At 40.7% G+C, this 16,016-nt stretch overlaps 1 protein-coding gene across 1 annotated transcript; it reads left to right on the top strand.

The window, feature by feature from the left end:
- Positions 1 to 749: 749 nt before the first annotated feature.
- Positions 750 to 15,551, top strand: LOC111816362 (protein FAM170A-like). The gene is made up of 5 exons (XM_023713362.1): positions 750 to 828; positions 2,709 to 2,840; positions 7,331 to 7,471; positions 8,460 to 9,106; positions 15,465 to 15,551. Exons 1-5 carry the CDS (start codon positions 750 to 752, stop codon positions 15,549 to 15,551), a joined length of 1,086 nt encoding a protein of 361 aa, XP_023569130.1.
- The last annotated feature ends 465 nt before the right edge of the window (positions 15,552 to 16,016 follow it).

Genomic DNA, 16,016 nt, shown 5'->3' on the forward strand with positions numbered 1-16,016 from the left:
GGCATGGAGAGAGACTATCAGCCCTAAGAATGAATTCCCAATGAAGACTACTGTTTGTGTGTAGTTAAAAGTGACTTGCAACTGACATGGAAGAGATGAAGAGGACTGGCAAAGGAAACAGGTTGGTTTGGAAAGATACATGAGAATGTTCCTAGTAGCAAGAAATATTCAGTAAAGGGAAGAATGGTTTAGATTTATGAGGTTCTTTCAAATCTACACCAGTATTATAATATGCATTTGATATGTTTCCAGATAATTTAAATAATATCACTACAATGTGACATTTACTGTTTTTCTATTCCTCTCTGATACTACCATATCCTCAGACTTTGGAGATTTAGAGGTGTTGTGTGACTAGACACATCAAAGGATTTCCTTTGTTTCATCAATATCATGTCTTTACAATTTGGAATTAAGTACAAGATATGCAAGTGCAAGTTAATGACAGCTCAATTTAGGGAGTAGATTTAGCAATCCTGCAGTGAATACTGGCTGGGCCTTGGAACTCTCTGATGTCATTAGTAGGTCACAGAACACTGCTGTGACCTCAGTGATAGCTGGTATCACACCAACCGTGGTGCCATACCCCAGCATTGTATAGGACGGCGATCTGGTGAACAGATAGTGTCTTATGTTATTTGTTGTTTGTAGGTGTATAAATTTCATTCCTGAACATCATTAATGATTCTCTGAGAGCAGTGTCAGATAGAATCTTACCTGACATTAGTAATCCTCCAAGGAGTTGAACTATGAAGCATAAAGAAAAGAAGAAACACTTGGAGAGGAAGCTCTTACAAAAGCCTGCGAAAAACTCAAAATGTAGAAGAGGTATGAGTTAGCATATTCTTGGGGAATGGGAAACCAGGAGTTTCCATTTAAAAATGGAAAAGAGTGAGTTGCTAGCTTGTGGTACAGGGGCAGTAGTGAGAAAGATGAAGGAGAAGAGAAGTGAGTGAAAAAGAGAAGGAGAGGGTATGTGTGTCTTCCTGAGAGTTCATGTGATCTGGGAGTAAGGGAAGGCTCAGATGACCCTGATATTGTTGCTGTTCCTTAGGGCTGGTTCATTCTGTCACATACATAGTCCAGACTCTTTTTTTTTTTTTTCTTTCTGTCCTGGGGGTCAAACTCAGGATGCAGGCGCTTATGCCACTGAGCTATCTCCCTAGCCCTGTCTTTTTTTTTTCCCTGCTAAAAATGTGTTTTTAGTCCTTTGACTTCTTTCTACGTGTATTGCTGAAGTAAAGGAAATTTTAAGTTTTAACAGTACTTTTTCTCTCTTGAAGAAACTGGTTTATGAAATTTTTTTTAACAGTATAAACATGTGTGCAAGGAATGACTATAAAGTTACAAATAATTATTTAGCTAATAGTGACAAATCTAGTTTTGGCTCAGACTATAACAGTGTCTCTCCGGACTTCTTTGTGAAATGTAAGAAACCCACACACAAACATATGTGCACACACTCACTGACACACATTTTAGCCATGAATTATGACTTAAAGAGATAAAATTGGACTCCGTTGAAAAACTGTAAACTGATAGCTGTGTTACATTGGAGGGTAACAGTAAAGAGCCCAGCTCCTATGAGAGAAGACCTTGTTCAGTTGTGAGAGAGGCTGATTGGAGCCAAACCTCACATTTTGATGAGTGGGTCACATTCTGAGAACAGTCTGATTCTTCCAACAGATTTTCAGGTTTGTGTATTTTTTCAAGGTCTTTTGTATAGAGAGGCGTGGAGAGGGAGTTTGTCATTATTTTATCTTTGATTACATCAGCACAGAGTGAAACATGTCAGTTACAAACCATGAAAATGCAAAGTATGTACTCGTACTTATTCATAGGCACAGAAAACACACAAAGTACAAAAATAGGGCCAGGGAGATAGCTCAGTGGAATAAGTACTTGCCTGTCAAGTGCAAGGTCCTGAGTTGATCCCTAGTACCACCAAAAAAAAAAAAATAATAATAATAATAAAAACAAAACAAAACAAAAAAACCAAACCAGAACCAGAACAAATAGACCAGGGCATAACAAATACTATCATAACTATAAATAATACTAACATAATTATCCACCAGATACAAAGTCTAAGTATTTGCCTCCCCATCATAGCTTACAACCTGACTTCTTCAGAGGAGACCAAGCTCTAGTAACTACTGCACATGGAATCTATTGCCTGCTTATGTATGCCTAGAGTGGATGTGCAGGTCAACAGGACAACTGCTTTCTATGAATTAATTCATGGATTGGAGCTGAAGAAAACATCATCATTAACATGCAGTGTTCACAGAGACTCAGGGTTATCAGTATCCCAGTGAAGTGGAAAAGAAAAATGCGTGGAGAGTTACAGAGGTGTCTATGGCCATAGAAGTGGCAAATGCAACTTCTCACTTTCCTCTGTAGGAAAGTAATCGCAAGATCAGAGCTAATTACAGTGGTCTGTCCAAGGTGAAAGTTGGAAACAGGCAGGCTGTCCACCAATGACAAATTGCAGAGGCAATGATCTGTAATAAGTAGTGACAGAATAAATGTTGCTCTTCATTTAAAATTTTACTAATAGGAGCTGTATTGTTTATCTTTGAGAATGGAGGGAATGTGTAGTTAGTGAACATGGCAAATTGTTGACACGTTATTTGCTTGACGTTGGATAAATACACATAAACACCAAAATAGAACTTTCTCTCTTTAACTTTTATTTGACTTTTCAGGAAAGTTGGATTTCCAAAATGTTCTGCTGAGTAGGGCCGAGGTACTGGCCCCAGCCCAAGACCACCAGGTGGAGGATACTTCTTCTTCATCTTTGGGGGACTTCCCCTGCCGAGGCCCATTCCTGGATGCAGGTAAGGAGGCACTGTTGAATGGGGTGCAAAGGGAAGCTGTGGTCTATGCATATCCCAGAACTGAGATGAATGCTTCTGAACACCAGTTGATACAAGGCTGCTCAACCAGAAGGAAAGTTAAAATCATCAGCACTAGAAACAACAAAGTCAAAAGGAAAGCACATGAGAGGACTGTAGGAAGCACAAAATCATCCTACATTTGGATTCTGCACAGAAATGGTGGAGAGTGACTGAGGGGAAACAAGGTTGATCAGTGTTGCCTGGGAACAGTGTGAGCCAGGGCAGAGCACCAGAGACTGGAAGGCACAAAGGCACTAATGGCTTAAGAGAAGCCCAGCATAATAGAAGCCTCAAAAGATCTGCCTTGGGGCTGGTGAGTTGGCTCAGTGGTCTAAAGCACCTACTTAAAACAAGCTCAGCAAAGCACAGGGACCATGGTTCAATTCCCCAGCACCACATGCCAGCCAACCCCGCCCCCTGGTGGGCTGAGCTGGCCACACACACACACACACACACACACACACAAAATAAAAATTTTTTAAAAAATTGATTTAAAAAAAAAAAAGATCTGCCTTGAGACAGATTAAAGTGATACCCAACCCAAGAACATGGCACATCCGTGTGTTGTTCTACCAGTACTCTCCCAGGTGTTCTGACACAGACCCATGTGCACTGCACCTGCTTCCCTCATTCCTTATAATCTCCCAAGTGCACGTGAATCCCATATTCTCATGTTTTTACTAGATTATGCAAATAGTAACAATTATTCTGACTTCTAGGTGACCATATCTCCATTATCTTGTTTTTTTCCTAAGTTCGTATAAATACAGTTACAAAATATATACTGTTTGTCTGGGTCTTTTCCATTCGTCCTCATGTTTTTGAATATTATCAATGTGGCATGTGATTATAGTGCATATACTATCATTAATACATATAATCCATGAAGAAAAAGAATTTATTCATGGACTATACTTTTCTGGGCATGAGGGTTGTATTAATTATGGGAAGAGTAAGGTGATATTTTGCTAAATTAATGCAATTTTGCTTGCTGGCTATATTATCACACTTCTGCTATATTTTCATGTTAATCAATTCATGACTCAATTTTCTCTTGTTTTGTAATATACACATATTCATGCTCATTTAACTTATTATAATCGTCACAGTAACCTGAGATGTTTTGTTTTGTTTGTGGTACCGGGAATTGAACTCAGGACCCTGCACTTGCCAGACAAATGCTTATTCTACTGAGCTATCTCCCCAGCCCTTCCTGAGTTGTTTCATATATCTTTTCAAAGTCTTTGATTTTGGCATTCTCATGATCTTTATTTCTTTAGATTTCTCAAATAAACTAATTGATCTAATGGCCCAGAGAATATTTTCCCTAACCTAACCATACAGCTAAATGACAGAGGTCATGTAAACACACACACACACACACACACACACACACACGCATGTACATACACACACCATTAATCACATTCATACTGCACAGAGATATGCATCAAACTAAGAGACACAAACCACAGTGTCATTCCCATTCAAACAGAACTTCTCCTGTATGCACATACATAGCCATCAGATAGCCACCTTATCCCCTAATTTTAACCAATATGTAGTAATATGACATTCAGGACACATACTGCATCACCACATACTACTGCCTTCCCAGGACTGGCTTTTTTTTTGGTACTGGGGATTTGAACTCAGGACCCTGTGCTTGCCAGGCAAGCGCGTATTCTACTGAGCTATCTCTCCAGGCCCACCACATACTACTTATAGCAGTATGTGCATAAGATCCAAGCTTGACACATTTATGAGAGATCTTGGTAACTTTATTTAGTACAGGGGATCAAACTTAGGACATTGTGCTTGCCAGGCAGGCCCTTATGCCATTGAGCTCTATCCCCAGCCTGTGATTTTGATAACTTTAGACCATTACTTCATGGAGGGTGAGCTTGGTTCATATTTTGAACAGGAACAGGACATCATCAGGCCACGAATATTTGATTTCTTTAAACATAAAAGTTCATCACGTCATTCATTTGAGGTTGTACATCTCTAGGATGTAAGATGCAGATAATGAAAGTATGAAATATGTAGAAGAATATGAAACAATGTAAGACACCTTACCAGGTTCAAAGGAATAATGTCCTTTAAGGGCTGGATCTCTGTAGAAACACAGAACACTGAAGTGTAGCACTTCCAGGCAGAACATCACTGTTCAGGGCCGGCCAAATAGCTCAGCAGATTAAAGCTCCTACATGCAGGGGCAGGGGCTGGGGGGTTCGATCCCCAGGCCTGCTGTGCCAGCCCCACCCCTGGGGCATGCTGAGACAGCAATTGAGACTGGGCATGGTGGCATATGCCTGTAATCCCAGATCTTGGCGGCTGTAGACAGGCGGATCACTATGAGTCCGGTCTGGTAGTGAGACCCTGAACACCCTGTAGACACTTCCCTAAAAAATACAAAAAAAAAAAAAAAAAAAGACATCACTGTTCAGGATGGAAAAATATTCCTGAGATGTTTTGGACATTGGACAAGGTGCCTGGGGAGAAATAAGGAAGGAGATGAGGTGAGTGGAATCAGTGATTTCAGCTATAAAGTCTTGATTACTCTGCTCCGATTGTACAGACAAGCTTGTTACAAAAGGTGTGTGCTGGACAGAGGTAGGACAGAGTCAGGCTTAGTAGTGGACTGAGCCTTTTTGGTTAACAACTGAATAAATGACCAGTTCTCTCCCAAGTCTGCCCAGGATCAGTTTCCACAAGTCACCATATTCATTTTTCCTATGTCCTCTATCTCCTAAAGGATATGCATAGGAAGGTCAAAGATCCAAGAGAAATTGGAAGCTCATTCCTGAAAGTTGAATTTGGATCAGTTCTATGCAGTCTTCATTTTTTTTTTTAACAATTTTATTGGGCCAGGGAGATGGCTCAGTAGAATAAGTGCTTGCCTGGCAAGCGCAAGGGCCTGAGTTCAATCCCTGGTTCTGCCAAACAAACAAACAAACAAACAAAACCAATTTTATTGGGAAACAAATAGAAATGAGATAGTTTCAAAACCGATTAGTAGAACAGTTTCAATACTTAATACATTGCATATTGTTGTCTTAGTGGTTATTCATTGTACAGCATGCAGACATGATATCCTGTCCACAAACACTATTAGTACAAATCTTTCTATTCATTGAATTAAGAGAAAGTAGCTGTATATCTATCCTAACTATTTTGAATATGCAGATACAAAATAGTCGTTCATTTGTATCCCTTTTCTTGTTTAGTTTTGTCAGAAAAGGGTATTCCATTGTCATTTAAATATTGTAGGTGCATGAATTCAGCAAAATATTCCAATATAGTGCAGTATTCTATAATAGTAGTGGGTTATCTATAGGACTGGCAATGACAGAAGTTGTTGACTTGAGCCTTTTACAGCTAAGCAAATTAATATGGCTTTACCTTATCAGATACAAAAGTTACATTTCTTGTTATATAGGACTTGCTTTATCTTGGTCTTAACCATCCAGCAGAAAAGTATAAAAATGAAGTCTTCATTTGAATACTAAGCAGTACCATGCCCAGTTCCCCAGAGAAACATTTGTTTGAAACAAAATACCAGACACCCAAAGTTAAAGGAGGAAAGTGTTATATTGGATTCCAGCTTGTAGATGTTTCCACTCATTGTCCAATGAATGTAAAGCAGGGTGACATGGTAGAGGGGCATCCCAGAGGAGAAAGAGTCCATGGCAAACAGGCAGAAGACAGTGAAGCAGCAAGCAGCAAGCAACAGCAGCAGCAGCGGCAGCAGCAGACCTGCCTTCCTTGACTCCCTTACATATTCCATTCAGAGTGTATCTACTGATTGATGCTACCCTTACCTGAGGTGGGCCCTCAATTACCTACCTCTGTTATTCCAGCTTCACACCCTTAATCTATATTCACAAAACCTAATCCAGCCACATTAGAAACTTCCCACCCTTGGTGGCATGAGGCTTTGGGAGGATATCTAATTAGAAGACATAATACCATCTAATGCTTTTTATCTTTGTATGCAGCTAGCCATCATCCATCCATAGTCACACCAACACCTCTGTGTATTACATTCACCAAAATAAAAGAGTCAACATACACATTTTTTCATGAAACTTGCACACATTTGTCTTTATTTGTACAATTCATTAGGAGGAAATTGAGCAATAATTATTGTAGTAGTAATAGTAATATCTTAGTGAATGTATATCATATTTTAGGCATAGCCGAGTTTCCCAAATTCTGTGTACCTCTCCAAAATATATACACAGCACCTAATCACAGTGATACCCACCACATATACAGTTTTAATACTTGTTATTTACTTTCATTTTGTGTGAGGAATTACCACGGGTGGTAACAATGCCAGAAACACGTCTGCTTTGGAATGACAGAGAACGTACATGATGCTGTGTATCAATACGTTTATTATTGTTGTTTTTCTCATGCTCCAGAATTGCAACACTCCTCAGAGGAGGAGCCTGGGACATATGAGGTGGTTCCATCCTGTCTGGATGCAGGAGAGACCTTCTCAGCCTCAGAACAGTTGCCCTGCATTTCTTCTCCCAGCTCATGCACTCTTGTGGACCAGGATGGTAAGACACATGCAAAGGTGACCGGAGCATGGAGGACGTGCAACTCAGCAGCCTCCTGACCCTACTCCCTTCGCCTTTCCCTCACAGCCAGGGCAGGGCCTCAGGGAAGAGGGAGGAAGACTGAGTGCTACGGGGAGACAGAGGAAATCTGCCTTCCAGAGAAGGGCAATGTTCCTCAGCTCACATGTCCATGTGAACGCAGAGGCCTATGTGGGTGAGGCAGCGTGCTCTGTGGAGAAGTGCAGGGGATGGGATCGGAGCCTCCCCGCTCAGATCTGTGCACACGCAGCTCACACTCACATGTCCCACTCTTTATACTAAGTACAGGCCTGTTTCTCCTCCTCTTTCCCTTTCTGCCTCACAACTACCTCTTCTCATTGTCCCAGTTACTACTGTCATTAATTGGTGCACCTTACACTGCATTTCTGAAAACATTCTCAGATTCACCATTATGTGCCCTACTCTGATAAATAAGGTCACATCACCTCACATGGATACCTGTTCAACTCCATGCTACTGGTAAACCAAATCCTAGACACTCTTGAGCCCTTTTAATATTTGCTTCTCTGACCCCCAAGACCCCATCTTCCACTATGCCTTCAGCCTTTCAAGGAGCTGCATGTGCTGAGGACACTAACAGTTCCTCTAACGAGTAAGACTGCTATTATACCTTCATCAACATTCACCACTCACACAATGAGTCACACGTGCTGTCATCCAGTATCATACACATACAGACACTCATTCCTATCTGATTTTGCCAGTACCAAAAGCATTCACCAAATGGACATCAGAATACATCTCCCACACCCATTTTCCAGATAGGCATAAATGCACACCAATAACACACCACATACCACACATAGAATTCTGAATATCACAGATAACCTATGTACCCCAACTCAAGGACATTCTCAGGGCCATTCCAGCTTCTTATTTTTAAAGCTTTCTTTTCTAGCTACCAATTCATTACCTAAATATGTTCCAGGTCTTGGGTCATCCACGGTGCTTCTAAATCAAGATGTGATGGAGACAGAGAATTCCTCCTTCACACCACATTCTCATGTAGCTTCTTCCTCGGCCAGTAACCCCTCCATGTCTTCAGTATCTACTGGAAAGAAAAGAATAATGAATGTCTATTACAAACCTGTTTTAGTAAAAAGGGGTGTGGCTGCTCTGGAGGACACAGAAGATCTGGAGCCTCCCCCTAAGATGATGAGAATAGGAACAATTACCTGTCCTGAGAGGATCCCTTCAAGAACCAGCCCTCCTCCTGTGCCCCTAGCAGGTATCCAAACTGATGGTGAGGACGGCTTGGACATTGGATGGCAGGAGGAAAGTGAAGTGGCTGAGAAGCCACCTGAGGATCTGGCCCAGGAAGGAGGTCCCAGTGCCCAAACACCTGCAGGGCCAGAGGACCTGTATAGTGGCTTTAGGTGCATGGGCTGCTGCCAGGTCTTCCCCAGGTTGCAGATACTCAAGAAACACCTGGAGCATGGGGCTAAGGAGGGTGTTTCATGTCTTAATCTTACATTCAGTGAACTGGAGAACAAAAGGAAGACCAGCAGGACGTCAGGGAAGGACTCAAATATCACAACGACCTACAATGATGTAGAGATACTCTTGAGGTTCTTGGTATTTTTGGCTTTTTGTAGCTTTTTGTTTTATTATAATAAATAAATATTAAATCATTCTTCTGTTTCTGTGAATAACAAGTGAGAAGCACTAACCAGACAGCCTTTTCATCCACAAAATAGCAGAATGCATCAGCATCTTCACAGCATAAGCTTATGGTTAAATTTTTTCTTCCCATGTTTGTTTTTTCACACACTTCATTTAGCTGCTTTTTAAAAATGTATTTGGTACAGGGTCTCACTATGCAGCTTGGACTCATAGTGATTCTCCTGTCTCAGCCTCCTCAGCACTGGGGTTACAGGTGTGTGTCACCACGCCAGGTCTTGGTGGCTGGCTTAGCGTGCCGAAGGTGTGAGGCTGGTGTGACATGTACTACTGGGGATGGAACCCCATTCCCTGTGCTTGCCTAAGCAGGTATTTAGTCCACTGAGCTATGTTGCTGGCCAGAGCTGCTTCTTGAATGGACCTCAAAGTTATTATTTTTATTAGTATATTTTGGTGATACACAAAGTTTATATCCCTCATTTTGAATTAGCACATGTATGTAACACATCTTAATTCTTATTTTCATCCCTCCTTTCACCCTTCCCTTCTTGCTGTCTCCATCTCTTTTCTTCTCTCCATCTTTTGATGTCTTTCAACTTTTAGAAAGATCTACTTCCCTAAATCTTTTTTTTTTTTTTTTGTAGTTGGTACAGGGTCTGCAAGGTTAACAGGGTCTTACTACATAGAGTGGACTCATAGTGATCCTCCTGTTTTCAGCCTCCAAAGCGCTGAGATTACAGGCATGTACCACCATGCCCTGTCTCAATTTCCATCTCAGAGCATGGGTGGGACTGGCACAGCACATCGGGGATTGAACTCCAGCCACTGCACTCTGCCTAAGCAGGTGCTTTAGTCTGCTGAGCTATCTGGCTACCCTTACTTCCCTACATGTTATCATCTACCTTTATTTTGCTCATTATTTTTTGGGTTTCTCAGACAAAAGAAATCATATGATATTTAATGTATATCTGATTTATTTCATTTAGCATTATATTCTTGGGCCAGGGAGATAGCTTGGTGGAATAAGTGCTTGCCTGGCAAGCACAAGGTCCTGAGTTCAATCCCTAGTACCACAAAAAAAAAAAAAAAAAAAAAAAACCAAAACAAAATAAAACATTATGTTCTCAAAGTATGTCCATTTTTGTACAATGATTCAAGTTTATAACAATAGTATACCATTGAATTCAAGAACCACATTTTTTTATGCTGAAAATACAAATTGATGTATTCATTTTTAAAATTTTATTCGAGTACAGTTTAGGAATACATTATGATAACATTCATTATATAGAATTTATATTTGTTTTTTAAAATTTTATTTTATTGAGAAGCAAATATCAAGGAGACAGTTTCAAAACTGATTAATAGGACAGTTTCAATAATTAATACAGGGCCGGGGGAATGGCTCAGCAGAATAAGCGTTTGCCTGGCAAGCGCAAGGGCCTGAGTTCAATCCCTGGTTCCACAAAAAAAAAAAAAAAAAAAAAAAAAAATTAATACATTAGAATTTATGTTTGTGTACATTGTCTTTTTTTTGTACTTAGTACAGGGTCTCCAGGGTCTCACCACACAGCTCCAACTTGTAGTGATCCTCCTGTTTTCAGCCTCCCAAGTGCTGGGGTTACAGGCATGCACCACAACACCCAGTCTCAATTGTCTCAGCATGCCCCCTGGGGCAGGGCTGGCATGGCATGTGGGGAATTGAACCCTGGCTGCTGCGCTGTACCTAAGCAGGTATTTTAGTCTGCTGAGCTATCTGGCTGGCCCGATTATGGGGTCAAGGACCATCCATCTCGCTACTTTTCCAGTTCTGTCTTTATTGCTCAATAATACTCTGCTATATAAGAGAACTGCATCTTTTTTACCTGGTTGTTCCTCCACTGATGAGCATTTAAGTTGCTTCCAAGGCTTAGCTATTGCAAACTGCTGCATTAAACATGAATGGGCATGAGTCTCTGGTTTGATGCTTTTAAGTATTCTGGAAAGATTCCCAGCAGGGAAATAGCTGTGTTAAATGGGCCCTTTAATCCTACTTTTTGAGGAATCTTCACACTGATTTCCACAGTCGTTGCACCAGCCTCTACTCCCACCAATAGTGGAGAAGGGTTCTTCCCCCACCCCCGACAGCTATTTGTTATTGGCTGTTTCTTCATAGTGGCCATTCTTTCTGGACTGAGATGGAATCTCGTTTTATTTTTTATTTTTCTATGTATTTAGTACAGGATCTACTGGGTGTACAGGGTCTCACTACATAGATCAGACTGGTAGTGATTCTCCTGTTTTCAACCTCCCAAGTGTTGGGATTATAGGTGCGCACCACCATACCCAGTCTTAATCCGTATCTCAGTGCACCCCGAGAACACATATATCACTGTGGTATGATGATGTTTTCAATTCATTTGGAAAAATATCTAGGAGGGGAATAACTGGGTTGATTGGGACCTCGAATCCCAGTTTTTTGAGAGATCTTCACACTGATTTCCATAGTGGTTGTACCAGTCTACATTCCTATCAACAGTGCAGATGGGTTCCTTTTTATGCCTTTGTAAGGAATTCCATCAGCTGTCTGTTAGGTGATGATATCAGGTTGAAAACTGTCTAAGAAAAAAAGACAACCATCAATGCATAACAAAGAGTGTGAATATAAAGATTTTTTTCACTCTTTCAATTATATGAAAAGGCAACTGATCACAAACTATGATCGGTGCTCAAATAACAAAAAAATTATTATAGTAAAAGACATTCTCAAAAAAAAAAAGATTCTCACATCACAAAACATGGATGTCAGTCATGTTGCTTCTGTTTCTAATCTGAGTGGTTCACTAGGGCACTTGTAATTCTAATGCTACACTGGATCCCTTTAAATCTGGAGATGTCTCTTTCTGCTTTGTCCATGCAGAACAATGGTGGCTTTTAAGTGCTTGTTCCCTTAAAGGTTACAGAAACCCCCACTTAGTGTGGGGGGAAAGCCCCTAGAGACAGGACTGTCACCATGCTAACTAGAGAGTTTTCTTCTTTCTCATTTGTACAGGGGGCTGGGTCTATCACCTGCTTTGAAGGACCACCCCAGTGCTAAAATGGAGTGATTTTATGGGGAGAACTTTTACTATTCTAAAAATAGGGGTTCAGCTCAACATTTGTTTTAACCTTCTGCTTGTGTGTCCTTCTGTAAGTGGCCGTGGCAGCCTTTGGTGGTTGTGTCTGTGGCCCATGATGGACCTTCCTGGAGGCCTGCTGGCTATGGGTTTTGTTTTGCAGGTCTGCTGCTCACACTGATTCTTTTTTTTTTTCCATAATTTTATTGAGAAACAAATAGCAATGAGACAAGTTTCAAATCAAATTAGTAGGACAGTTTCAATAATTAATACATTGCATATTGTTTTCTTAGTGGTTATTTGTTGTACAAGATGCAGACATGATATCCTATTTACAAACACTTTTAGAACAAATCTTTCTATTCATTAAGATAATGTATCTGTATATTTATCCTATTTTGAATATACAGATACAAAATGGTCATTCATTGGTATCCCCATTTTTTGTTTCATTTTGTCATTTAAATATTACAAGAGCTCACACTGATTCTGAGCACTACTTTCATCTGTGAGTTTGGCTTTTCTTCTCCCACTTTTTTCTTCATGCAGATAAATTACTTTGCTTCTCTTCTCTCAAGAGTCCCTCATCAAACCCGACGCCCACCTCAAAGTACTGCCTTGCTCTGTTCTCCCGAGGGTTTCTCCCTTGACCTCCTACCTTAGGGCCAGCACATTCTGTGCTTTCCATGGGCACTGCTTGCTTTCAGGGCAAAAGCAGCACTGTGTGAGCTGCTTCTGTTTGCTATTGTTTTTACCTCTCATTTACTGACATTTTCAATTCATCATTATAAACCTGAATTCTGCTTTGTGAAGAAAAAAAAAAAAAAGGAGATTAAGGTATGAATTGGTGCAGTGTTGATGGTAAACTGACCTTGGTAAGTTAATGATGAATATTTCTAGCCCTAGAGAAACCACTAAGAAACCATAAAAACCTGATAGGACTAAGAGCCTAATAAAATAGAACACTGAAAGTATTTAACCCAAAATTAGTCAGGAAAAGAGCAATAGAGACCCAAAAATTAGAAAGGGTCCATGGAGAACATTTAGCATGATGGCAGAAACAAATCCAATCTTTTTTTTCCCCCCAGTTTTAAAAATTCCTTAGGAAACTTTATTGTCAGAGGTAGTAAAATCCCATAATGTAGATGACACACAATTTAATCATATTCTTTTTCTGACTAGATTATTATTTATAATATAAAAACAAACTGAAAGGCATTTCAAATATATATATTTACATTATTGAGATTCCTGTATATGGCTTCACTGAATAAATATGGGTACATTTTAAGGCTTTTAATGTACTTTATAAGCTGTCCTTGAGAAAGGTAGTGTTGTAGTCAGGGTGGGCAAAGGAAACAGCTTCATACAGGACACATAATTTATAGGATTATAATAGCCACCCAAAGAGTCAAATACAAAAGAGTGCAAGTCATCTGTCTGCACATTGAAGACCCAAGGAATCCAGCTGAGGGCCTGCATCCCATAGTAGTGTCCTGTGTGAGTCCAGCTGAAGCTCTAAAGCCCATGGAAATTCTCCCCACCCCAATTTTACCAGAGGCCTAGAACCCATGACAATGACTCATGCAAGTCTGTTTCATGGATCTGTGCTGGGAAAGCCAAGAGGTCAGCAGAGGAAGCTAGAAAGTCTGTGCCAGTAGGATGGAGGCTCTGTACCAGCAGGTGGAGGGATCTGCACTGGACCTTGGAAGTGATGTTCGAAGTAAGGATCAGAGTGCTGGGGAGATAGCTCAATAGAATAAGTGCTTGCCTGGCAAGTGCAAGGGCCTGAGTTCAATCCCGGGTTCTGAAAACAAAACAAAACAAACCTAAAAAACAAAAAAATAAAGTAAGGGTCAGTCGTGCCGGCCCTTCCCCGTGGCATGCCGAGAAGGCAACTGAGACTTGGTAGGGGGTGGCATGTACCTATAATCCCAGCTCTTGGGAGGCTGTAAACAGGCAGATCACAATAAGTCTGATCTAGTAGTGAGACTCTGAACACCCTGTTGACCCTTCCCTAAAACACACAAAAACACAAAAACAACAACAATAAAACAAAGTAAGGGTCAGAGCTCCCCAAAAAAGTAGCACAGCCATCTTCAGTGACAAGGTCCTGAGCATCCAATGAAGATGAGAACAGGAAAGCCAGCCAACAAGCTTCTCCAGGAGGTTGAACAGGGCACCATCTTCCCCATTACACCCAGGAAGCAATGCTCAAAGTAAGGACCAGAACTCCCCCAAAGTGAATCACTCACAGTAACCACAAGGTCCCTAGCTCTTCTGATGATAACAGCTGAGTTCAAATCAAGAAAATTTTTTTTTTTTTTTTGTATTTTAGGGAAGGGAAACCCAATCTTAATAATTACTTTAAATGTGTTAACCAAAACAGAGACAAAAAAAATAGAAGCCTATATTTTGCTGTCCTATATTTTGCTGTCCACAAAAAGAAAAAAAAAAAAAAGCAGAAACAAAACCCAAAATCCTTCAAAAGTAAATAAAATTAGTTTGAATGTAATAGAATAAAAATATGTATCATGCTCAGTTCACCTACGTAGTTGCTGTGGTTATATCAATGTCAGACAAAATACACCTCAAGTCAAAAATAAATTTAAAACCTAAAAACAATCAACTTCCATAATAATAAAATGTACAAATGATCAAAGACATGTAAAAATTGTTAATCTGTATACACCTAGTAACAGAAAAATTTCTGATCATGATTAAATATCACTAGAAAGGATTATTAATGAAATACACATTAAAATACACATTAAAAAATCACATTAATACACATTAAATACACATTAATAAAATTAATAAAATAAATCACATTAATACACATTAAAAATCATAATACACATCTAAAACTAGGATAAATAAATGAAATGATCTTCAGCTAAAGTCTTTTCGCTATTATCACGAAAATAGAACAAAATTAATTTGGTGTGATCAAAGTAAATTTAAATTAGAAAATTTATATTAATTTCTCACATGTAAAGTCAGTAACTTTCCCTCTAAGAAACTAAGGGGGAAAAGAGCAAACTAAATTTGAAATAAGAAAAGGACAAAAATTACTAGTGGTTAAAAAAATAAATTGATGAAATAGAAAAAACTTCAAGTGAAAAAAATAACATTACAATTTTTGAAAAGATTAATAAAATTTGTCAAAATGTACGAGAACAGATCAAAATTTAACACAAAACAATGAAAATGAGCAGGCTCTGACGGTGAAGGCCGCCACCGGGCAGCACCGCCCTTCCGGGCCCTCCTCCAGGAACCATCGCCAGCGGATCTTCAGCGCTTAGCACTCTGCCCTGGGCCAGCAGCCGGCACAGCCCCGCCTGGCCCAACGGCGCCCCGGAAGTTGGAGCACAGCACCAGGAAGCACCCTCCCCCCACCCCCGACAGAAGCACGCGCACAGGGCGGGGCGGGTCTAGTGCGCATGCGCCCTGAGGCTTCTGCGCACGTGCAGTGACCGTTAGGAGTGACGGTTAGGCGCGTTGGTTGTTCGAGGAGCCCAGTGGTTGGGACGCAACCGCCATCAGCGCACCTTCAAAGGACGAGGGTGGGAGACGCCTGGGCACAGCCTCTGCCATGAAGCGGCTCTCTGGCCTAGGCAAGGCACCCTCCAGCCCAGCAGACCCGCGGGGGACCGGCAGGAGCGTGGGGTCCCATGTTTCCCCCAGGATCGGGCGAAAGCCCCACAAGGCCGAGAGCCAGGGCGACATGGATGGAGTGGAGCGTCTCCTCCTCGGGAAAAGTGGGCTGA

Source organism: Octodon degus, unplaced genomic scaffold, assembly GCF_000260255.1.
Source record: "Octodon degus isolate 3935 unplaced genomic scaffold, OctDeg1.0 scaffold00031, whole genome shotgun sequence".
Lineage (NCBI taxonomy): Eukaryota > Metazoa > Chordata > Mammalia > Rodentia > Octodontidae > Octodon > Octodon degus.

What these genes read in the sequence shown, in the direction of transcription:
- LOC111816362 (XM_023713362.1), top strand. Translation starts at nt 750, where the DNA reads ATGAAGCATAAAGAAAAGAAGAAACACTTGGAGAGGAAGCTCTTACAA. An exon ending in AAACTCAAAATGTAGAAGAG is followed by an intron (nt 829 to 2,708) that starts GTATGAGTTAGC and finishes TTGACTTTTCAG; the next exon opens with GAAAGTTGGATTTCCAAAAT. An exon ending in AGATACTCTTGAGGTTCTTG is followed by an intron (nt 9,107 to 15,464) that starts GTATTTTTGGCT and finishes GAAAATGAGCAG; the next exon opens with GCTCTGACGGTGAAGGCCGC.